At 36.2% G+C, this 22,748-nt stretch overlaps 1 protein-coding gene across 1 annotated transcript in view; it reads left to right on the top strand.

Annotated features, from left to right (window-relative positions):
- Positions 1-14,662, top strand: part of LOC110950818 (SH3 and cysteine-rich domain-containing protein 2-like) — a 36,605-nt gene extending 21,943 nt beyond the window's left edge. Inside the window, exons 5-11 of the mRNA XM_022193607.2 lie at positions 1,905-2,020; positions 3,572-3,641; positions 3,760-3,857; positions 4,999-5,087; positions 7,071-7,122; positions 9,336-9,473; positions 11,045-14,662. Of these exons, the coding sequence (XP_022049299.2) occupies positions 1,905-2,020; positions 3,572-3,641; positions 3,760-3,857; positions 4,999-5,087; positions 7,071-7,122; positions 9,336-9,473; positions 11,045-11,143 (662 nt within the window). The 3' untranslated portion in view covers positions 11,144-14,662. The remainder of the gene's footprint in view (positions 1-1,904; positions 2,021-3,571; positions 3,642-3,759; positions 3,858-4,998; positions 5,088-7,070; positions 7,123-9,335; positions 9,474-11,044) is intronic.
- Positions 14,663-22,748: the final 8,086 nt, after the last annotated feature.

Genomic DNA, 22,748 nt, shown 5'->3' with positions numbered 1-22,748 from the left:
AGATGAAGCGCATGCCATTCTTCTAAATATATTAAGCAACACACGTCTCAGATCAGATACTAGATTAACAGTAGATTTAAAGTGTTTGTTTTGGGAAACATTCTCCTCTTCATCCTTGAAGTGTTGCAGTTACTGTGAGGTGATACAATGCTGAACCATTTGAGATTTACTGCAGTGTTTCTGTTGTGTATTTCACATCAAATAAAGCTACCGTAGGCTAAAACATCAGATTTTAAACCCACAGGCCTAAAAGAAGCTGCATTTGTTCTCCCTCTGTCATTATTTCTGAATGATTGTGTAACTGGTTGCCTTCTGCTGAGGATAATTAGTCAATGGGAGCTTTTTTTCCCAACCTCTCCAGTAATGCACTCCTCTGTGAATCAGGGTTAGCACCTCGCGCTGCCACTTCCTTGTACTATCCATGAATCAGAGCACAATTAACCTGCAGCTCCATCATCACCCCGAGCCGAGCGCCATGACGCCTGGGACGGAGCCAAACCCGCCGTCAAACAGCGTCCTCGTGATTACTCCGACAAAGGGCTCGCTAGAATACTGAGCTAATGTTTATCCGATACCAATTCTCAGGATGCATTCGCACACGGAGGCTGTAATTTCTCCACCAAACCGCCCCTCGGCAACAGTTTATTGTCTCATATTAAGCCTCTTTCATGAGGCTGAGAGTGGAGCATCCTCTGGAGAGAGCAGTTAGTGGCTCCAGTCCTGCAGTGACAATTAAAACCTGATTACAGAGCAGCTGAACAGGAGTTTATTTCTCTGTTTGGATGACAACAGCAGCCACTTCAGGTTATAGATTAGGTTAAAGCATCAGAGGAGGATCTACATCCTCTGTCAAAGGTTGTAGGACAGGTTCTACTTTATTTGAATGAGACGGTGTCCTAAAACTTTTGACAGGGGTTTATTTACACTGTGAAAAACCTACCTTTTTCAAGTGTTAACTGACTGTTTTTTTTTTTTTGTACACACTTTCCATGTTTTTGTTAAATTAGTCATCAAACACGACAACTGTCATCAAACACACATGATAGTGATTTGTTCTTTTACAGTGTATGGCCATAAAATGACCAAAAGGAACATCCAAAACTTCCATTTTTAAAAATATTAATTTGCTTTTTTTACAGGGTGTGACTGTAAAATTACACTTTACTGTTTTTAAATCAGCTAAAATCTATAATTATTCTACAGCTATTTGGTTTTATTCTAAGTGTTTTTACAGTTTTTAACCTATTTTTCTCTCATCCTTGCTGCCAGATTTTTTTTTTAACAGTTCAGGCCTGACTAATGTTTACTCTGCTGGAAAAATTCTCCTGAAGATAAAGATAAATCAGAAACCACAACACATAAAGAGATGAAAGAATTCCTTTTTTTTTTCTGCTCTGAATAGAAACCCAAAGATCGATTTAATGAGTTTCTTCACCTCCACATAATCACACAGAAGAAGCTGTTTTCAGGAACAGAAGCTCCGGCTTCAATGTGAAAATCATTCCGGTTTCTTACGGCCCTGCAGAAATAAAACTCTGCCCTCGATTCCAGCAGAAAATCTCATTCGGAACTCGAGAAATATCGCGATGAGGACTTTGGGAGGATTTCCATATTTTAAATCTCGTCTTGTATTCTATATCGGCTGCAGCTTCGGATACATTACAGCTTTTAAAACCGCATCTGCTGCCAGTAAGTTAAACGTACGGATAAATCAAAGCGAGCAGATCCATTGGAATGTCTTCTTAAGTTCTGGCGGCCGTCCTGCCTTCAGATCTTAACTGGGTCACTCTTGTGCAGGACTGGGTGTTATATTTAGACGCTTTGGCTCGGTTCTCCCACTGTAGTTTGTAATCTGATTGTCTGCAGTGAATAATTAACGTCTAACGCCAGCGTTGTGCTTCCAGAGGCGGTGCAGAGGCGGGTCGACCCGGTCTACGCCGCCCTGCGATACGGGACGTCCTTGGCACAGATGAGCCGCTCCAGTTTTGGCAGTTTGTCAGAATCGCCGACCCGCAGCCTGGTAAGACGTCATCATCATCACCGTCATCATCATGGAGGGTTTTTACAGCAATACAACAAGTTTTGAGACTAACAGAGAGAGATCTGACCCGGCTAGAAGGAAGCATTCCCATTACAGTTCCAGTCATTTTTTTAACCTTCGTGTCGTCCTGCGAGTCAAAATTGAGCCGGTTTAAAGTTTGAAAATGTGGGGGAAAGCAGATTTTCACAGTGAAACTTCTGATGTCCACATTTTCAACATTTTTGGGAAATTTTTGAACATTTTTTGGTGGAAAAAAGAGAAATGTTAAAAATGTTTCTTAAGAACGTTCACCTAAAGATTTTTTTGTGAACGTTCTTAAAGAAAATATCAGACGTTTTACTGATATATATGTGTTTAGATATTTTTAGGATTGTTTGGAAGATTTTTACTCTTTTTTTAAAAAATATTTACAAGAACTTTCTTGCCAAATTTGGGGGATTTTGTTAAAATAAAACTTTTAAGGGAAACTTTTAAGGAATTATCGGAATTTTCTTCCTGAAAGTTTTGCAAGTTTTCACAAATTTGGGGGATTTTTTTTTTCCAGAATTTCTTTTTTTTTTTTTTTCAGACAAGGAAACAATATTTTTTGTTACCTGTAAATGAAGACAACAGGAGGGCTGTAAGAATGTTCACCAGCAGGTGGAGCCTCTTACTATTTAGTACTGAACTGCAGTGACCAATGGAGGCGGATGTGGGGGGGTTAGCTAGTAAATGGGCACCATGACAACGTCCTCTGAGACGCTCAATGACCTCAAGTGTCAAATTAAGTGAGGATGAACTACAAGAATTTTCTGAAATCCCAGTTTGCTTCCATGGCTTTATTGCTTTATTTGCGTTTCCGTTTTAAGTGTTCCCCAACAATTACATTCGATATAACTAAACTGCACTCTAAAAACTTATTTATTCCCAGCTTGTATTTGTTTGTCACGTGTAACAAATACTTTTAGATCAATCTTTGACTAATCGGACATTTATTTTGTTGCTTCGCTGTCTCTCCTTTTACGCCAGCCAATCAGAAAATTGAGGAAAAGCTTCAAACATGTTGCTAAACTCTTTTTTTTATTTCAACCCAAGCTGTGCTGTTTTCCTGATGTAATTTTGTGCCTAAACTTCACTAAGTAGTTAAAATGTCGATCAAGGCTTGACATTAACTCAACTTAACCAGGAAGTGAGTAAAACTGAAAGTAAGCAGTGAAAACACCTAAGAACAGTGTTCCTACAGAACCTCATGCATGCTGCCGTGGAAAAACTACTCCGACTCTTGTGACCTTTGAAAATAAACAAACACTTTGCTGCTGGTTGTTGGTATAAGAGGACAGAGGAATCAGCCAAAGAGAAAAACAGGAGTAACTGTTTATTTATAGCATGATCTTTTTCCACTGGCTGCTTATTCAGAGTTCTGTAGGTTTAATCTATGGTCAGTTTCCACAGCATGTAAGAAATACTCGTTTATGGACCTCTTTCCTCTGACCTTTATTCCTGGAGTCTTATGCATCCCGTCTGACAGCCTGGTGTTTCTCTGCTTTAAAGGAGGAGGCGGGTGAGGAGAGGCCGCCGAGGCAGAGCAGCATGGACGAGGAGATAAGTCAGGAACCGGGAGGTAAAAGCCACACCAGCGTGTCGACCTGCAACACGGAGATTTGCTGTGTCTGCCTGTAAAAAAAATAAACAAATAAAAAGAGAGCACATGTGTGAATACATTTCCTCTCCGTTTCCAGACCTTCCTGCAGCCGAGACGGAGATGGAAAAGGAGGAAAAGGAGGAAGAGGAGGCGGCAGAGCAAAGTCTTCCTCCTGCAGACGAGAACAGTGTGAAGGTAGACGGAAGAAATCACGTTTACATCCATGTTTTTAAACCTTTAGAGAAACTATGTTCAACCAACAAACCAAACTGAGTTCAGGGAACTAGCTTTTCTCCTTCAATCAGAGTTATTTTTAATTCCTAAAAGTTTATTCCATCTCAAATCATCAGTTTCCTTTAGCTCCAACGTCACTGATTTGCTTGAAACGCTTTTTTTTTATCATAAATTTTAAATTCTGTCTCTGTGATTGTAGGTTAATATATCAAGCACTGTCTGAGATAAAAATGTTTTCTAAATATCCTGTACAGATTTTGGTAGCGTCCACTTTAAAAAATATATATATTTTTACAGTAACAATTGCTGTTTTTTTCTAGTTGTTTGCTTCTTGATCTGGTCAGAATTATTTAATATTCACACCAAAATAAATAGATAGATAGATATCCTGTTTTCAGGCCTAAGATACATCACATTTGCAAGTTATTTTAAAAAATGATGTAGTAATATCAGTAGGAACAACCTATTTTTTTATGTATAATAATCTTAAAAGCTTGTTTTGGATTAAATTTTTCAGTTTTCTTTGTCTAAAGTCTTTCAGATCCAGTGTTCAGGCTTGAGATACGTCACATTTGAGCATTTTTTTTTAATTCTGAAGAAATATTAGTAGAAACATTTTATTTTTTTAATGTATAATCAACTTAAAAACCTGTTTTTGTTTTTTATCTTCCTTTCAGGGCCTGAGATCAACTTAACTCTGTAATATACATTTAAAATAAAAAAATAAAAATAAATTAAATAAAAAAATAAATAAATTAAAAGAAATAAAACTGACGTTGTTTTTTTACAACAGCGGGTGTTAAAGGGTTAACTGTAGGTAGTTATCAAGCCAATTTAATGAAGTTACTATGACACAAATTTAGTCTAAAATCAACTAATGAAGTTACTTTGAGTTGAAATCACTCACAATATTAAGTTGAATAAATGAATAATAATGATGTTTGAAACTGTAAGGGCTTCTCTAAATTCAAATTCTTGTCTCATGCTGGTGGAGATAAGTGACCCGAGTGGCTTTTCACAGCTTGTTTATGCCATCACCTGCTGCTGTTCTGCTGCTGCTGCTTGTGTTTCTGCTTCACTGCTTCATCTTCCTCACGTTCAGGTCCCAAAGAGGATTGAGGTCCACTCCATCCACACCTACGTGGCGCTCTACAGGTTCCTGCCTCAGGAGCAGAACGACCTGGAACTACAGTGAGGAAAAACCTTTTGTGTTTTGTCTGCATCCCTTTTTTTTTTCCTCTTTTTGTTGTTGTTGTTCCTGCAGGATGAAGCCGTCCCCGCCGTCTGTAGAGGTCGGCTAATTATAAACCCGTCGCTGTCCCCACGTAGAGCTGAGCCGTTTCTCCCAGCAGGGCGGGAGGATAAAGACATGAGAGGAAATATTACAGATTATTACGGCAGGAACAGATAGAGAAAGTACAAAAAGCTCCTAAAGATGAAGGACGAGGAAGGAGAAGCAGGACGGAGGAATAAAACGAGGGCAGGTTGGATGTGTGGAGGTATTTTTGGAGCCTATAGATGGTTAGAGGACAGATTTCACTGACGTACATCCATGGGAATGCTGGCGGCCGTCTGTGCTGGGAGACAATAGACTCTCTGCTTCTGACAGGATTGGATAGTAGGAACTAAAAATCCTCCTATAAGGCTTTTCCAAGACCAATACCCAGTAATCAATAATGATGTCCAGATTAAGTTATTTTATTCCCAGAGTCATTTATTATTCAGAATCTGAAGATAAACTTTAAGAAATTAATGTTTTTAGGTTGAATTTTCTAATTCATTTACATGTTCCTTTACAATTTTTCCTTGTTTTGCTAAATTACAGATAATAACTAGAAAAAAACTGATTTACTTTTTGTTGTACAACATATTCTGATTGAAGATATTATTAAATTCATTGCTTTAGTGGAATTGAGTTGTAAAAAAACTCACCTTGAAATACACTTTTTTTTATCATATTATATCACATCAAAAATGATTTTTAAAGTGTTTGACCATATAAAGTACATTGTTTTTATTGTATTTAAAATAAAAGTAAAAGATTACACTTTAGTTTACATATGTAATTTTTTTTTAAATTGTGCATTTTTAGAAAAAAGAAAAATGGTAAATCATTTTTTTAATTATTTGCAAATTTTCTATTTTGTTAAATTACACACGGAAAAAATTGCTTTTAGTTTGAAAACATTACAAAATTCATTGCTTTAGTGGAATTTAGTTGTGAAAAACTCAAACTCACCTTGAAATGCCCTGTTTTAAATTATATTTGTTCAGCCTACACTGTAAAAAAATATCTATTTTTTTTACAGGGTTGTGAGGATGTGTTTGAGGGAACATTCCAGAATATTTTTCTAATCAATGTTTCCACAGTGATAACAAGTGAAGAATGTTCTCAGACCAACATTAAAATAAATGTTCCCCAGATGTTATCAAGGCCTCAGATGACAGAACGTTATTTATACAGAAGGTTTTAGAATGTTCTTGGAGAACATTCTAAAACCAACATTAAAATAAATGTTTTCTAAATGTTACGGAGGCTTCAGGTGATGGAACGTTCTTTATAAGACTCAAAGTTGGAACGTTGTGGCTGCAACATTCTGATGACGGTTTGGGGATATTGTTGAAGGAACTCATAGAATCTCTAAAATGTTCCCTCAGGATTCCCACAACGAGAAGAACACTTCAGTTTGGAGAACGTTGTAGCTTAGTTGTCTAACTATGTTGTCACCTCTCTGTCATTCCACCTTGAAGAACATTCTGGGAACTAAAAGAAAACTTCTCGACTAGCTGAGCTTTTGCAGAACTTTCTCAGGAACGTTTCAGGAACAACAGAACTCGCAGCGAGCAGACGGCGGTCATATAGGGCAGCCGTGATGGCAGACACCCAGGAGACAGAACGTACAGAACTGGAACAGCGTTAAGAGTATGTAGGACACTTTGAAGCAGAACAGTGTCTTCAAACGGCGTTAGCATCATTAGCATGCAGGCTACGGAGCGGTTTTTCCTGCAGAGTTCACCACTCTGTCCTCGGTTCCGTGACCTCTGTAGAGGAACACAAAGACTCGCTGACATTTTGACCTTCTCGACTTTAGAACCGAGGCAGCTTTCCTAAATAATTTTTTTGTGCTAATTGTCTTCACTCTAACCTCCGTCTCCTCGTCTTGTCTCCTGCAGCCCCGGCGATCGGGTTCAGGTCACCGATGACTCCAATGAAGAATGGTGGAAGGTGGGTAAATAAAAAATAACGTCAGCCTGTTTTTCTGCGCCTCTATAAATCACCTGCTCCAGTTTCCCACAAACACGGACAGGAATAGAACATAATTTCCCCAGAAAATTAGCAACAGTACTTGAACATAATGATGTGCGGGTTTTTATTGAGTGTGTGATGAGCTTCAGAGGCTCCCAGTGTAAGGAAACGTGCAGAAAAGGAGAATTAAAGTGAATCTTCTAGCAGGATTTACTTAAACTCACTAAAGCGAAGAAGCAGCGTTTAAACACCTCCATCCACTCCGCCAGACCTTTAAATTATGGATAACGTGAATCATCTGTTCATTACTAATGTATAAGCTGTGAATCATTTCAGTAAACACATCAACACCTGAGGCGGATGAAAAGTCAAATATTGCTGCATAATGTGGTTCTACTATCACAACACAAGATACTGTGAATAAAAAACTCATGATTTGGTTTGAATGCGTACAAATAATTTCTAGTTTGGAGTCATAAACTTAAGATTGTTCCATTAATTTGTGTAATTGGAGCCTTCAGTACTGATTAATATCTGTCATTTGAAGTAATGGTCCTATGAGGTTAAAAAATAAACAGCTGGAACATTCAGAAAATGTTTTGAGAACGTCATCAGAACCAGAGATTCTGTTCTATGATCAGAAAACAAGAACATTGTAAGACCAACATATAAAGAATGTTCTAGTTGTTGTTGAAGCTGATTTTCATAAAATGTTCCTGTAATGTAGCATACTAAAGGTCCAACATTTTGCTGCGATGTTCTGAGGATGTTTTGGAGACGTTGTTGAGGGAACACATCATAGAACGTTCCCTACAAAGCATCCTCGCAATATTCCATGATAACAACAGAAGAACATTGTCAAACTAACGTTTAAAGAATGTTCTAGTCATCATTATCGAAGCCGATTTTAATAAAGCGTTCCTGTAATGTGTTGTATTAAAAGTAGAACATTTTACTGCAATGTTCTCAGGATGTTTTGGAGACGTTGTTGAGGAACACGATATAGAACATTATTTCATAAGTATTCTTCCAGAGTTACAAGGTAAGAAGAAGGCTAGGAAAACGTTTAGAACGTCTTCAGAGAACTCGATTCTTTCTCTAACAAGAACATTCTGGGAACTAAAAAACAACTTCCTGTTGAAACAAAGGAGGAACGTTCTCAAACCAACATTCAACAAAGGTTTTCTAGATGTTATCAGGTATCAGATGACGGAATGTTTTTCAGATAGAACATTTTTGTAACGTTCCTGTGTTGTTATATACTAAACGTGGAACTTTTTGTTGTTGTTGAGGTAACACAAAACATTCTCACAATGTTCCATGACAACATAATAAGAACCTTCACAAACTAATATTTAAAAGAATGTTCTAGTTAATTTTGAAGCCAATTTTCATAAAACGTTAGGAAGAAGATTAGGAACACGTTTAGAACGTCTTTAGAGAACTCAATCCTTTCTCTAACAAGAACTTTCTGGGAACTAAAAAAACAACTTTCTGTTGAAAACTTGACCAGAACTTTGCAGAACTTCCTCAGAATGTCTTAGGAACAACAAAAAAATGTTCTCACAACTTTGGCTAATATTCCCCACAAGTTCTAATAATGATATCAAAGAACGTTCCTAAGCCAACGTCCTGAAAAAGTTTCTCAGAGGGTATAAAACGTTCCTGTACTGTGATAGCAAAGGTGGAACTTTTTGGTTGCAACGTTCTTAAGACATTTTTGCAAAGAAAATTTTCTATAAAATGTTGTCATGATATTCCATGATAACAAAGGAAGAACACTGACATTAGTCATAAAGATTTCCACAATAATAAAACAGGAAGGAACCATCAAAACGGAACCTCAGATGACAGAATATTCTTTTTAAAACATTACCATAATGTGACATATAAATTATTCTGTTATAGTTTGTGTAATTTTAAGCGTTTCTCTCCATACGTCTCTACAGCCACACTGATTTCTCTGCAGCGTTTGACAGAAATCTAATGAAAAGTGTCGTTGCTCTCATTGATCTTCATGCTGGGTGTCAAAACTAAACAAAATGTTCGGCCTCTAGTGGACGATGAAACATATCTGGATAAATGTGAGAGGACAAACTAAACCCATCAGCGACAATAAAACTGTCTTTGAACATGAAATAATGAAATAGATCTCTGTGTTCTGACTGATCTGATCTCTTGTTTGTTTTCAGGGCAAAAGTGGAGACAGAGTCGGCTTCTTTCCAGCTAACTTTGTTCAGAGAGTCCGACCAGGAGAAAGAGTGTGGAGGGTGGTCCAGGGGGTTTCCGGTAGCCGAGGCCGAGGTCACATGGCTGTCAGGGAATCACAGGTACGTCAGTATTAACACACAGCTTTAATAAAAATCCTCTCTGGACGCTGATTAAAGCCCTAGAATAATCAAAGATAGATGATAAAGGATAAATGTTCTCAATAATATTCCAGAATCAAGTTGCCGCTCTGAACAGTGTTTTGTTTAATTTGTTTATTTTAAATCGTCCGATTTTACAGTAATTCTTGTTTTTGGCCTTAGATTTCACAGTTTTTATCCGCATTGTGGACATAACAACAAAATATTGTTAGAATTTAGCTACATTTTCACATTGTAGTGAAGTAAAAAGAAAAAGATTTTCTGACCTTTTTTGAATCTTTTTATATTTCATGTTGTTTTTTTCTTTTTAAATATCTAAAACCCTAAGAAGACTATTGTGTAAAGGTTAAAGGATTGTTTTAAAAAATGGGACAAATCTGCCAGCAATGATGCCAGAAGAACACTTTTACGTTCAAAAACTGTAAAAACAGGAAAATGTAACAGCAAATTCCCGCCAGTAGCAATAATTTAGATGGAAACTGTAATTCTTAAGGCACTGTTTGCAGTTTTCTCCTGTTTTCTGACAGTTAATGAATACTTTGTAATGTGATTTTACTAGATATTATCTGTAATTAACCCTGTAAATATATATATAGAAATGTTCATTTGTTTGTTTTTATTTTTTGCTGTTTTTCTGTTTGGGTTTATACATTATAATTATATACATTTTTTGTTTTATTATATTTTTCCTCATTTCTTCTTTTTTCTCGTGTGTGTACATGTAGATTTTTTTTGTTTTCCTTTATTTATTTTTTGCTCATTGTTTTTCTATATTTGGTTCTTACAGGGTTAAACACAACAGAGATGATATGTAAAGTTGTAAAAAGACAGTTAGCAAAATTATTTACTATTTTTCAGTCCTTCATACTCTAATGCATATTTTTTCTTTCAAATAACTGCAAAAATCTGTAGTATAATTAGATTTTTGTTGATTTAAATACAATTAAAGTAACTGTAATTGTACAGTCCAACACTGGAGAAGAACAAATTGCCATTTATAAAAATATAAAGATCTTTAAAAATATTTTTAAAGATTTTGTTTTTTACAGTGTATTGCATCACTTTTGGCTTTGCTTCTGGTTTTCAAACACAAGTTGGTGATTTTTAAATTTCAAACTCAAGGCTTCATATCAAGCAGCGTGACGGTTTCTACATCCACGTTTTATACAGTTTACACACTCCAGTTTGTATAAAAGTAGTTTACGTAGAGTTTTTGTCTCACACAGGTCTGAAAGCCTTTTATTTAAAAAAAATGTTCAGAATAAATGCAGAGAATTTAATTTTCTGCTTGTTTTTTGGAAAAATAAACTGCAACTGATGTGACTAATGAGGCTTCGCATAAATTACTGGCATTGAACCGTCAACATTAACTGCTGGCAGAGACCAACGCATTAGTCATTTTATGCAAAACTGAAACTCCCTCCTCCAAGATGAGCCAATTTTTTGTGTTTTCCTAAGTTTAAAAACCGTCTCTGACAGGTAAAAGTGCTTCTACAGGACCCAGAGCGGCTTATTTTCCTTTTTTTTTACAGATCTGTGTGGGGAAACGGGAGGACGGTGAAGTATTTCTGAAGCTGAGCAGCGGGAAGAAGAGAGGCCTGGTCCCCGCCGACTCCATAGAGGAGATCTGAGTGTTTGATTTCATCCTGGAGGATGCAGGAATCTTCAGAAAACCACCACCAAACATCACCTTCCTGACAGCCACAGCTGCTCCAGATGATCATACGAACCAGTCGGTTGTTTAATAGAGTGTACAGTCCTGCTTTTTAGAGAGAGCTGGTCAGTTTTATCTTTTCAGACTCGGTAAATCGATGTTTAGATAGGGGGGGGAGAAGGTGAAAATGCATCACTGGATCGAGTTTTTCCCCTTCAAAAAGACGTCTGGGAGGAGGCTGAATCCTGCCAGCGTCCTTTTTCTTGTTTTCTACCCGTATCGGCTCACTTTCAGGGCCTCTGCCTGGAGGACTGCTATCAGCTTCATTTGGACTCGCTGCACAACAAGAGGCTCTTTGCCAAGAACAAGCACTGCCGGCCGAGGAAAAGCTGAAATCACATGAAAGGCGTGGTCCGTGCCGTCTTTTTTTCCTGTGTAAAATAAGCTTCTAATTCTGGAGGAAACTTTGCTTCACACACAGACTCCACGAATCAAACTTTTGAACTCCCAGGGATTGCTTGAATTTTTTCTCTATTTTAAAGGATTATCGTAGTCGATTCAATTTCAGTGTGACGTGTGTGTTTAAAATGCAGCAGTGATTGTTCAGGAATTTGTATTTTGTCGTGTTGTTGTCTCACGGGGAGGAAAACTGTGAGATTTGTTCATGAAAGATCAATCGGTGCCTCCAGTTGGACTCCTCGGAATCAGCGGATTTTTTGTGTGCAGTGATTTTAGTAGATTTAATGAAACCATGCAAAGTTTTGCCTTCATACTATGAATATTTTCAGAGTTAAAGGCTGAAATTTTGCACGTTGAAATGGACTTTTTCCATCATTTCTGTGAATCAAAACTTCATCAGTACAGCAGAGAGACTCATGAAACTTTCGGGCTGAACAACACATTTAAATTCTGCAGCTAATCAGGTTTACATTCATCCAGGTGTCACAGGCTAAACACTAAATGATTATATTTTACCAAGCCACTTTGAGCATCAGCATTTTGGGATGTATCATGGTTTCATAGCAGAAAAAAGACACGTAAAACGTTCAAAACGTCACGCTAAATGACAAAGACAAGACATAAAATAAAGAAAAACAAGGCACAAACTGCCTAAATCTAGACGCAAACCAAGAAAAGGACACCAAACAAGAAAATGAGAGGCACAATCACACAAAGCAAGACAAGTTGGACACAAAACACCCAAAAATTACGCAGAAAACAAGAAAAAACGAGACACAAAATGACCACGACAAGAAACAACTGTCCCAAAGATGCACAAAATGACAAAAACAAGCACGAAATAAGAAAAACGAGACGCAAAATGAGCAAATAAATCAGTTTTACTTCCATCCACGTCAGTCTAGACACTAAATCAGAAAGAAAAAGATCAAATCTGTCAGTTGTGTTGAAATCAAAAATTTATATTTTTACTAAAAGTAGTGTTTGACTGCAAAATGATAGTTTTATTGTATTTAAATCAGCTAAAAAATATAATTTTACAGATATTTGCCATTATTTTCAGGTTTCTTTTTTTTTTTTTTTTACATTTTTTTGTCCTCTTCCAGATTTTCACTGTTATTGTTTTAATGTGATTTTCTTTTAGTGAACAAAGTGTCCAGCCAGTGATATTTATGCTCAAAATTGGCACAAAAAGCAGAATTAGGCTGTGTCCGAAATGGCATACTAACGTACTACATACTACATACTCAATGAGTATATACTGTATACTACGTACTATAAGTATGATTAGAATGCCGACCGTTCACACTGTAGTATACTACTCCATTTCCCATAATGCATTTCAAACCTCCGACGACAAAAACCGGAAGTACGGCTATCAAATATCTCGGCTGAATGCCGGCTTCAGGTTGATTTTACTAACAAACAGTCGCATAATTAATGTGGCAATTTCAAGCCGGCACTCCTCATGCAGTTATTAGCCAGATTATGCGAATCGTTTCAGTTGTAGCTGCAGGCTACTGGAGGTAGCTGCTACTTGTTCTGTATGCAAAGCGAGCTGCTGCAACTAGCTGCTAGCATTCAGTAGCACGTTGTGAGGCGTCTGACAAATTTAAAACATTGGTCAGAAAACGCCTATTTCTCAAATCTGTGGGGTGATTAGGATGATTACTTAACCACATAAAATAAAATAATATAAAAATTGCCCCGGTCCGGCCACATATTCCGTGGAGGCTTGCATTTCGGTGGGTAGCTCGCAAAGCATTATGGGGCGGTTGAGTATGACTAGTGTGGTCACCGCGCATACTTAAAAATTTTCCAGAAATAGTATACATCCGGGTATTTCTCGCGTACTCAATCTATTCATACTATCCAATGTGAACGCACTACATACTTATTTTGACGTCACACTTAGTATGAGTAGTACGTAAGTATGCGATTTTGGACACAGCCTTAGTCTTCAGATTGTGATGCCTGGAGTGGATTTACAACTGATTTGGTTGCGGTATTTTAGCTACAAGCAAATGCTCTGGAAATCTAGTGTACTTCTAGACTCAAAAATGATTAAAAAGTCATTAAAAAGCATCACATTTCTGACTACCTTTATGAACTTTAAGGGTCTGTAAGTCTGAAAATACTCACAGTTTGAAGGTAAAACTTTTCCAAGGCTTCATTAAATATACTAGCACTGTTGTTGATAAGAAACCAGCTGATTCTAAAGGAACGTTTTTGAGATTTGGTTGATTTTTTTTTTTAGGAGGCTCTTGCGAGGAAAAACTGTCAGCTTGTTACAAGTAAAAGAAGCTGTTTTCCTGTTTTCTCTGGGGCGTAAAGTGGCTGATTTCTGCAGACATCCGCTGGAGTGAAGCTCAAACGGCGGGAAACAAAGCGCAGCCTGGAAAACAACAACACAGCGGGGGAGGATTCGGACCATGACGAGGATTTTAAGTTCCGCCGACAGCTTCAGGAGGAAGATGAGGAGGAGGAAGCTGAGCGGTGAGAGTGTTGTGGTTCATGCAGGTACGAGTCGGCATCGATCAAATGTCTTTCAGTCCATTTTTTGGCCTTCCTTGTCCTCTAGTTATCGATGCGGCTACCCGGCTCTGACAGGAACTGAAGACTTTTCTATCCTCGTGTGTCTTCTGACTCACTCATTCATTAATCCTAATAAATTTGAAGCATTATTTTTATTTAAAAAGGAAAGAGGGATGCACACGAAGCATCGTTGGATCGCTAAATTATGAAATAAGTTTGACTTTGACTGATAAGCTTCCCTTCTTGTTACAGCAAGAACAGCACTTTATTTTCTGTCATCTTGACTAAGTTGTAGTTCTCTTCTCCTTCGTAATGATGATGATAAAAACAAGAATAAACGAGCAGAACTGGATTCCCTCGCCTCGTCATCTTGCATCGTGCCTGGTTTTTATGTAGCATCACATGTTCACACAGTGGAGGTTTTAAAATGTAAAATCTGTGTTTTGGATGTTTCCAGAGTCTTTGTTTGGGCACATACCTCAATAAAAACATCTTTACTAAACTGTGAGCTCGTTTTATGGATGCAGGAGTCTATGTGGATGAAGACATGTCACTTTAGGTGTCATGTCTTCTCCTGGTAGCACACCTGGTGGCACAAACATGAACTTGGACTCAAGGATGAAAAGATGACATGATGAGCCGAAAAATAGTGAAAATCTGTTGTTACACACGTGGACAAAATTGTTGGTACCCCTCAGTTAAAGAAGGAAAAACCCACAATTCTCACTGAAATCACTTGAAACTCACAAAAGTAACAATAAATAAAAAATTATTGAAAATTAAATAATCAAAAACAGCCATCACTTTTGAATTGTTGATTAACATAATTATTTAAAAAACAAACTAATGAAACAGGCCTGGACAAAAATGATGGTACCTCTATAAAAGATTGAAAACTATTTGACCAGAGTGACATGATTAACTCAGGTGTGTCATTTAATTGACATCACAGGTGTTTCCAAACTCATAATCAGTCAGTCTGCCTATTTAAAGGGAGACAAGTAGTCACCCTGCTGTTTGGTGAAAAGGTGTGTACCACACTGAACATGGACAACAGAAAGCGAAGGAGAGAATTGTCCCAGGACATCCGAAAAAAAATGATAGACAAACATCTTAAAGGTAAAGGCTATAAGACCATCTCTAAACAGCTTGAAGTTCCTGTGACAACAGTGGCTCATATTATTCAGAAGTTCAAGACCCACGGGACAGTAGCCAACCTCCCTGGACGTGGCCGCAAGAGGAAAATTGATGACAAATTGAAGAGACGGATCGTTGGAATTGTATCCAAAGAGCCCAGAGCAACCTCCAAAGAAATTAAAGGTGAACTCCAAGGCCAAGGTACATCAGTGTCAGATCGCACCATTCGTCGTTGTTTGAGCCAAAGTGGACTTCATGGGAGACGACCAAGGAGGACACCACTGCTGAAAAAAACTCATAAAAAAGCCAGACTGGAATTTGCAAAAATGCATGTTGACAAGCCACAAAGCTTCTGGGAGAATGTCCTTTGGACAGATGAGACCAAACTGGAGCTTTTTGGTAAGGCACATCAACTCTATGTTCATAGACTGAAAAACCAAGCATACGAAGAAAAGAACACTGTCCCTACGGTGAAACATGGAGGAGGCTCAGTAATGTTTTGGGGCTGCTTTGCTGCATCTGGCACAGGGTGTCTTGAAAGTGTGCAAGGTACGATGAAATGTGAAGACTATCAAGGCATTCTGGAGAGAAATGTGCTGCCTAGTGTCAGAAAGCTTGGTCTCAGTCGCAGGTCATGGGTCTTCCAACAGGACAACGATCCAAAACACACAGCCAAAAACACCCAAGAATGGCTGAGAGAAAAGCGTTGGACTATTCTAAAGTGGCCTTCTATGAGTCCAGATCTGAATCCCATTGAACATATGTGGAAGGAGCTGAAACATGCCATTTGGAGAAGACACCCATCAAACCTGAGACAACTGGAGCTGTTTGCTCATGAGGAGTGGGCCAAAATACCTGTTGACAGCTGCAGAACGCTCATTGACAAATACAGAAATCGTTTAATTGCAGTGATTGCCTCAAAAGGTTGTGCAACAAAATATTAAGTTATGGGTACCATCATTTTTGTCCAGCCCTATTTCATTAGTTTGTTTTTTTAAAATAATTATGTTAATCAACAATTCAAAAGTGATGGCTGATTTTGATTATTTAATTTTCAATACATTTTTATTTATTGTTACTTTTGTGAGTTTCAAGTGATTTCAGTGAGAATTGTGGGTTTTTCCTTCTTTAACTGAGGGGTACCAACAATTTTGTCCACGTGTGTAAGTGTGCCAGAATATATGTTGAAAAAAACTTTGGAATGCTGTAGCGTTCACAAAATGGAAGAAATGGTGAAAAGAACAACAAATATGTCAAAAACAAAACGATAAATGCTTTTTTCCATCAGTTTTTTTAAATGTATTTGAGATTTTAAAAAGACTGCAAAAAATGATTAAATTAAAATAATGAAAGTATTAAAATTATATAGAATTTTTGAGTTCTTAACATGCCATTTTTTTCTCTCAAAAAATATCTGAAATATTAATTTAAATTTTATATTAAATTAACAAAATCAGAAAGTATGTTAAATAACTAAAAAAAATGTTTTCATTTGTCCAATACTGAATATGCATTTTAAAAATTAACTGCAAATTTTTGTAAAATATTCACTTTTTTTTGTTATTTTAATTTGGAAAATATAGTATAATTTCATGGCTAAATGCAGTAAAATGTTTTAAAAAAAACTTCCGTAAAGAATATAAATTTTTGATGTGGATGTTATTTACAATTTTTGCTTTTTTTGTTTTTACAATTACCATGTTAAAAATGTATGTATATTTTTTTCTGTGGTTTATTATATATATATATATATATATATATATATATATAACCGTTTTTCAGTCCTTAATATACATAAGTTTTCTTACAATCATGCACAATATTTTTAAAATAAAGTTTTTTTTTAATATATTTAATTTTTTTGCTGATCTGAGTACAGGGAAGATAATTGAATTTTATCATCATTTGTTTTTTTGCCCCCTTTTTTATGGCTACTGTTTGAATTACTATTATTTATTTTTCTGTGATTTTGCCAGATATTGTCAGTAATCTAACAAAACAAGGAAACATGTAAGACAGTGTGGACATTATTTACAATTTTTCCCTTTTTAATTACTATGTAAATTTTTAAAGATTTTTATCTTTAGCAATTCAGCAAAACTGGGATCTTTGCTAAAATTTGTAAAACAACAGGAAATAATTTTTAAAAATTTGAGTTGAAAACAATTTTCATGTATTTTTTACAGTGCAGATGCAGTAACTCTTGGATCAAAGATGCAACTCGATTATTTATTGGCTAAGTATGACTAAATTTACAACTAACATGAAATAATAATGCTCTATTGGGACACCAATGATCCTGGCCTTTATCTTTTGTTAATTATGACAACCCTGAATGACTCTGTTCAACGATTAAACTGCACTGAGTTTGTAGATGTTTGTAGATGTAACCATTGTAGGTCGTTCCAAATAGAACTTCCATGTTACTTTAAAGGATTCTTTAAGTATTATTGAACTACAAAGAATATTAAAGTGATCCAAACTTAATTTGTCAACAAAGCAAACCAAATAATGTTTGCGGCTTTCTACTACAGCCTTCAGTTTTGCATAAATGTGTGTGACATGAACCATGCCCAGGTGAGATGTGGCAGTTAATATCATCCTTCCTGTCCAGCTGCCAGCAATTTGGAGCTAAATACGGAGATGAATTAATTGCTGTGTTGATTTGTGGCTTTTTCTATAAAGACAGACAGAACAGCAGCTACAGAGGAGACAATCTGAGCTAGAAAACAGAAGAAAAGCTGCTCTGGATCAAAAGCAAAGAACTGGTGGAAGATGGGTTCAAAATGTGTGTGAAACCTCCTGGTTTTTGAATTTCTTTGCACCATTTGACACATTGGGTGTTCAGCTTTATATATGTAGCTCCTTTTTGTGTCTTATATGCTTCAGAGATGTATTTGATGAGTCTGGACAGGCATGGATATAAACTGCAGCTTCACCAGTTGTCAAAAGGATAAAACAAGCAGCTCAATTTCTGTATCTGTGATCACTTACAGCCCGTTCTGTTCCTAAAAGAGGCCACTTTAATGCAAGTTTCAGCGGCGTCCGTGCATAATGCACCACCCTGCAGCCGCGAGAGGTGCGACGACATGATGCTCCCAACATATAAATAGCACAGAATGACTGCTGCGGGGAGTAATTCAGGCCTGTTTGCTTTACAACGAGATCCGAGGCAGCGCGAGGACAGTCGCAGAACGAGCAGAGGAGTCGAAGGAACGAATGCAGATTGGTTTTATTGATTTAGATTAATCAAGGACAGAAATAGCAAGGCAATTTTGGTGTTAGCCGAGCAACTGTTGGGTCAAGCTCCTGAGAGAGGGCGTCTGGATTCATGTTGGAGTCACTGTGATTACCACTAAATGGGAATCCTGTCAATAAACTCAACATACACTGTTAAAAAGATGTTTTAAAAAAGAGCTAAATGTGTAAATAAACGGTGAAAATCTGGCTGCAAGGGTGCCAGAGGAAATGTAAAAATTGGTGAAATGCTGTGATGTTTAATAAAAAATTTGAAAATAATGGCAAATAGCTGTAAAATAATGACATTTCAGCAAAATACAGCAAATTGAATACAGTGAAATGGAATCATATTATGGCCACACATTTCTGAAAATATGAATTTTTCCCTTTTTTCAACATTCAAAATGTAAATCGGTACTTTCTCTGTAATTGGCATTTTTACAACATTAACAGTATTCAGTTTTGGCCTGTTTTTTTATGCTTACAATGTAGATCAATACATTTCTATGATTTTATTTTGCTGATCTAAATATAGTAGAAAAAGTGGATTTTTTTATCAGACGTGGTTAAAAACACAAATTTCAGTTTAGAAAAGTAAAAATCTAAATGTCAAAATTTTAAAAAATATATTTTTTTTTTACAGTGAACACACAAAATCATACTGTTTTTTAAGTGATTTTTGTGAATTATTTTATGTTTTTTGATGCTTTAAATACGGTTTTAAAAAAGAGCGTAATTTTACGGTCAGACGTGGTTTAAAAAATGCACATTTCAGTTTAGAAAAATAAAAAATAAACATGTAAATGTTAAAATAAAAAATACTGACGTGTTTGATACAGTTAACATACAAATTCATCCTGTTTTCCAGTGATTTCACTAATTATTTTCTGTAATTTTCAAGAAAATTTAAAATTGGACAAAAAGCAATATTAAGTTTTAAAATGCATTTACATTTTTCAGTCATTGATTTTCTTTCAAATAGTAACTAAAATCTGTTAAGTAAATGCATTTTTAGTTGACTCAAATATGCTTTAAAATAATGTAATTTTACACACAAATGTGGTAAAAGAACACGTTTTTTGAAGTGAATTTTCAAATTTATACAGCTTTTCTGTAGTTCTGCTCGTTTCCATATAAACTTCACGAAGCAAGTTCAGTCTGTAAAATAACAGTAAATTGTTTTTAGAAAGGTAGTGTCTACAGATACGGATCCGTATCCGTGGCTACGGATACGGCACTTTCCATTTGCCAGACAGATACGGACCAGTACGCAAGTCTCGCGAGTCAAGAAGCTGCTAACCACTGCAAACTGTTGAAAGGTAAGCAAAGGTTAAGGTTAGGGTTAGTGTTAGGGTCAGGTTTAGGGTCCGTACCTGTAGTACCGATGCTACGGATCCGTACTGCTGGCGTCTACCGGGAGTCACGTGACCAGATCTCGCGTATCTGATTGGCAAATGGAAAGTGCCGTATCCGTAGTCCACAGACTACGGGTACGGGTCCATATCTCAAGCAACAACCTTTTAGAAATGTAGTTAATTTTAATTTTTAACAGTGTGATTAAAAAGTGAACACAGATCTGATAAATTCTGATTGGAATACATAGCTAGAGGCCAGGTACTGAATTTTATTAGATAGTACAGTATTGTAAAGGCTCACAGAAATGGCACTCCTGTGTCAGGAGTCATTATTGGTATTTTTACAAACACCTGAATGGCACTGTGACTAATATTTGTGTTTATTGATTCCGACAGCAGCACAGGAAGACTGGCAGCTGCCATTTTCAGCTGTCAGATGATGTTAATCCTCACAGGACCCTAGACACGGTAATATTTCCCTTCATTACCTTCTGTACAACATGACTTGAACGCGGTCCTAAACGTCTTCCAAAACTGCTTTTAAACCCAGAAGATGTGATTGTTTTTGATGTTCTAAAGTCCACATTTTGACTTGGAGCTGCTTGCTAACAGTTTGACATTACAATGGATAAACATTGGAAGCATTTCCATTTCTGGCTTAACTTTTTGCTTTTAAAGCCAACGCTGAAATCCCACCATAATCTCCCAGTGATCTGGGGTTTAAACTTTGATAAATGCATTAATGGAAGAAAGTAAAAAATGTCTGTTTTACAAAGACAAAGCAGGATTTTCTACATCTGGTGCATTTATTGCATATTTCCCTCATTATGAGACAGTCTCACACCTAAATGTGTCTTTTTTCAGTATCAAGTCTGAATAAATTTTAAGGTTTTAGAGCTCCAATGTGCAGCTTTATTTTTTTGTTATCTATGCCTGGTTTTTGTGTGCTTACTGTGTAAATTTATATATTTATTCATTATTTTATGTAATTTAGAAAAAAAAAAGGACAAAAATCTGTAAAATAACAGTCAGAAAAATTATATTTTGGATTTTAATTTAACCTTTATTTACACATCTCGTATATCATATTTCAGTCCTTAATATTCAAAATTTATTTTTCAAATAACGGGAAATATCTGTAAAATAATTATATTTTTGTAGATTTAAATACAGTAAGAAAAGTGTAATTTTATGGTCAAATGTGGCAAAAGATTACATTTACATGTATAAAAATAGAAAATAATTTAGAAAACAATTCTTATACTTAGTATGTGTCATTTTTCTTTTAAATAACGAGGGTTTTTTTTTGCTTCTCTAATTACAGTAAAAATTGCAGAATTTTTTTATGTTCAAGTGAAAAATTAAATTTACATTTATAAATATCCAGATTTTGTTTTTAGAATTAACATTCAAATTCATACTGATGTTCTGTCATATTACAATTTTTTGTATTTTATAAAAAGAGAAGAAGAAAATCTGTAAAATTAGGCTAAAAAAAACATGATTGAATTTTTTTATTTTTTTTTTTACATAGTTTCTTTGAATAATGGCTAATATTTGTAACATAGCGGTTCTTTTTTGTTGTTTTTTAAATATAGTACACATGGTGTGATTTTCTGGTCAAACATGGTGAAAGAACACGTTTATATTTATAAAAATGTTAATTTTATTGCAGTTCAAATGCAAATTGATATAGTTTTTCTGTGATTTCATTATTTTTTTGTATTGTAACAAAAGAAAAATCTGTAAAATTACATTTTAAAAAAAATGATTAACGATTTTTTGCATTCATTGCAAGTTTTTGTCAAATAAGAGCAAATGCAGCATGCAAATCCATTCTGTTTTTCTGTGTATTTTTACTAGTTGTTATCTATAATTTCACAAAAAAGAGAGCAATCTGCAAAATAGCAGTTAATTGCTTTTAAAACACATTTTTAAAAAATGCTAACAAATGTGCATTTTTACAGTGTAATTCTAAGTAGAAAGCTCCAACTTGCATTTAGAGTTAAATATGTTAAATTTTAGTAGCTGTAACAATTGATTAAATATTAGCAGTTTTCTCCCAGAGTTCCTTGCTTGAAAACATTTTTACGTACTTCATAGCTTTTCATTACAGCAACATTCTTATGCATTGAGGTAGGATTTGGTCCATTTTGTGCAGAAAAAGGGTCAAAAGATGCACAAATTGGCTCATTTTGTGGGAATGTACTGAGAGTTGAAGCCAAAAAGAATCTCTAATTGGGATTTTAGGCTTAGCGAACACAAATAAAGCCTGGTTTTGTTCATTTTCCTTCCTTGTACATCAATTTGTACGTCTGGCCTCCTGACTACAACAATAGCTGGTGTTGGGACAGAAGGACTCCTGAGTTTTCCGCCGTCAGCTGCTCTATTAGCACTCGACAGCGTTTCCCATCTGCTGTGACTCAGAGCACAGCGAGTCCTCTCCAGCTGATGAGACTTTGCCATCTTCCTCTCCGTCCTCTGATCCTCTCCTTTCTTTTTTTTCCCCTTCTCTTTCCCGCTATGATCTGCTCTCACTGTCCAGACGCTGACACAGTCCTTCGCTGTCAGCTCCCCTCTCAAATCACTTTCCTGTCACTTCACGTCTCTCTTCTTTCTTTCTTGCATCAGTCTGGATTTCAGTTACAAAGGAGCGACTGTCTTCTGCTCCTCTGTTCTTTGCAGCTCCTGCTTTGACAGGATTTAATTTACCGCGAGGAGCCTCTACCTGCTGACACCTCATTGAATTATATGCTGAAAAATCCCATACAGAGCGGTGAAAATCTGACTGCATGGGTGCAGAAAAATGCATTTAAAATTTGCAATATTATTCAAATACTGAAAAAAAAACCCGTG

The sequence above is a fragment of the Acanthochromis polyacanthus genome, chromosome 21, assembly GCF_021347895.1.
Source record: "Acanthochromis polyacanthus isolate Apoly-LR-REF ecotype Palm Island chromosome 21, KAUST_Apoly_ChrSc, whole genome shotgun sequence".
NCBI classification, from domain to species: Eukaryota; Metazoa; Chordata; class Actinopteri; family Pomacentridae; genus Acanthochromis; species Acanthochromis polyacanthus.
Note: the sequence above shows the minus strand (reverse complement) of the source record. Positions and strands in the feature narration are given on the sequence as shown.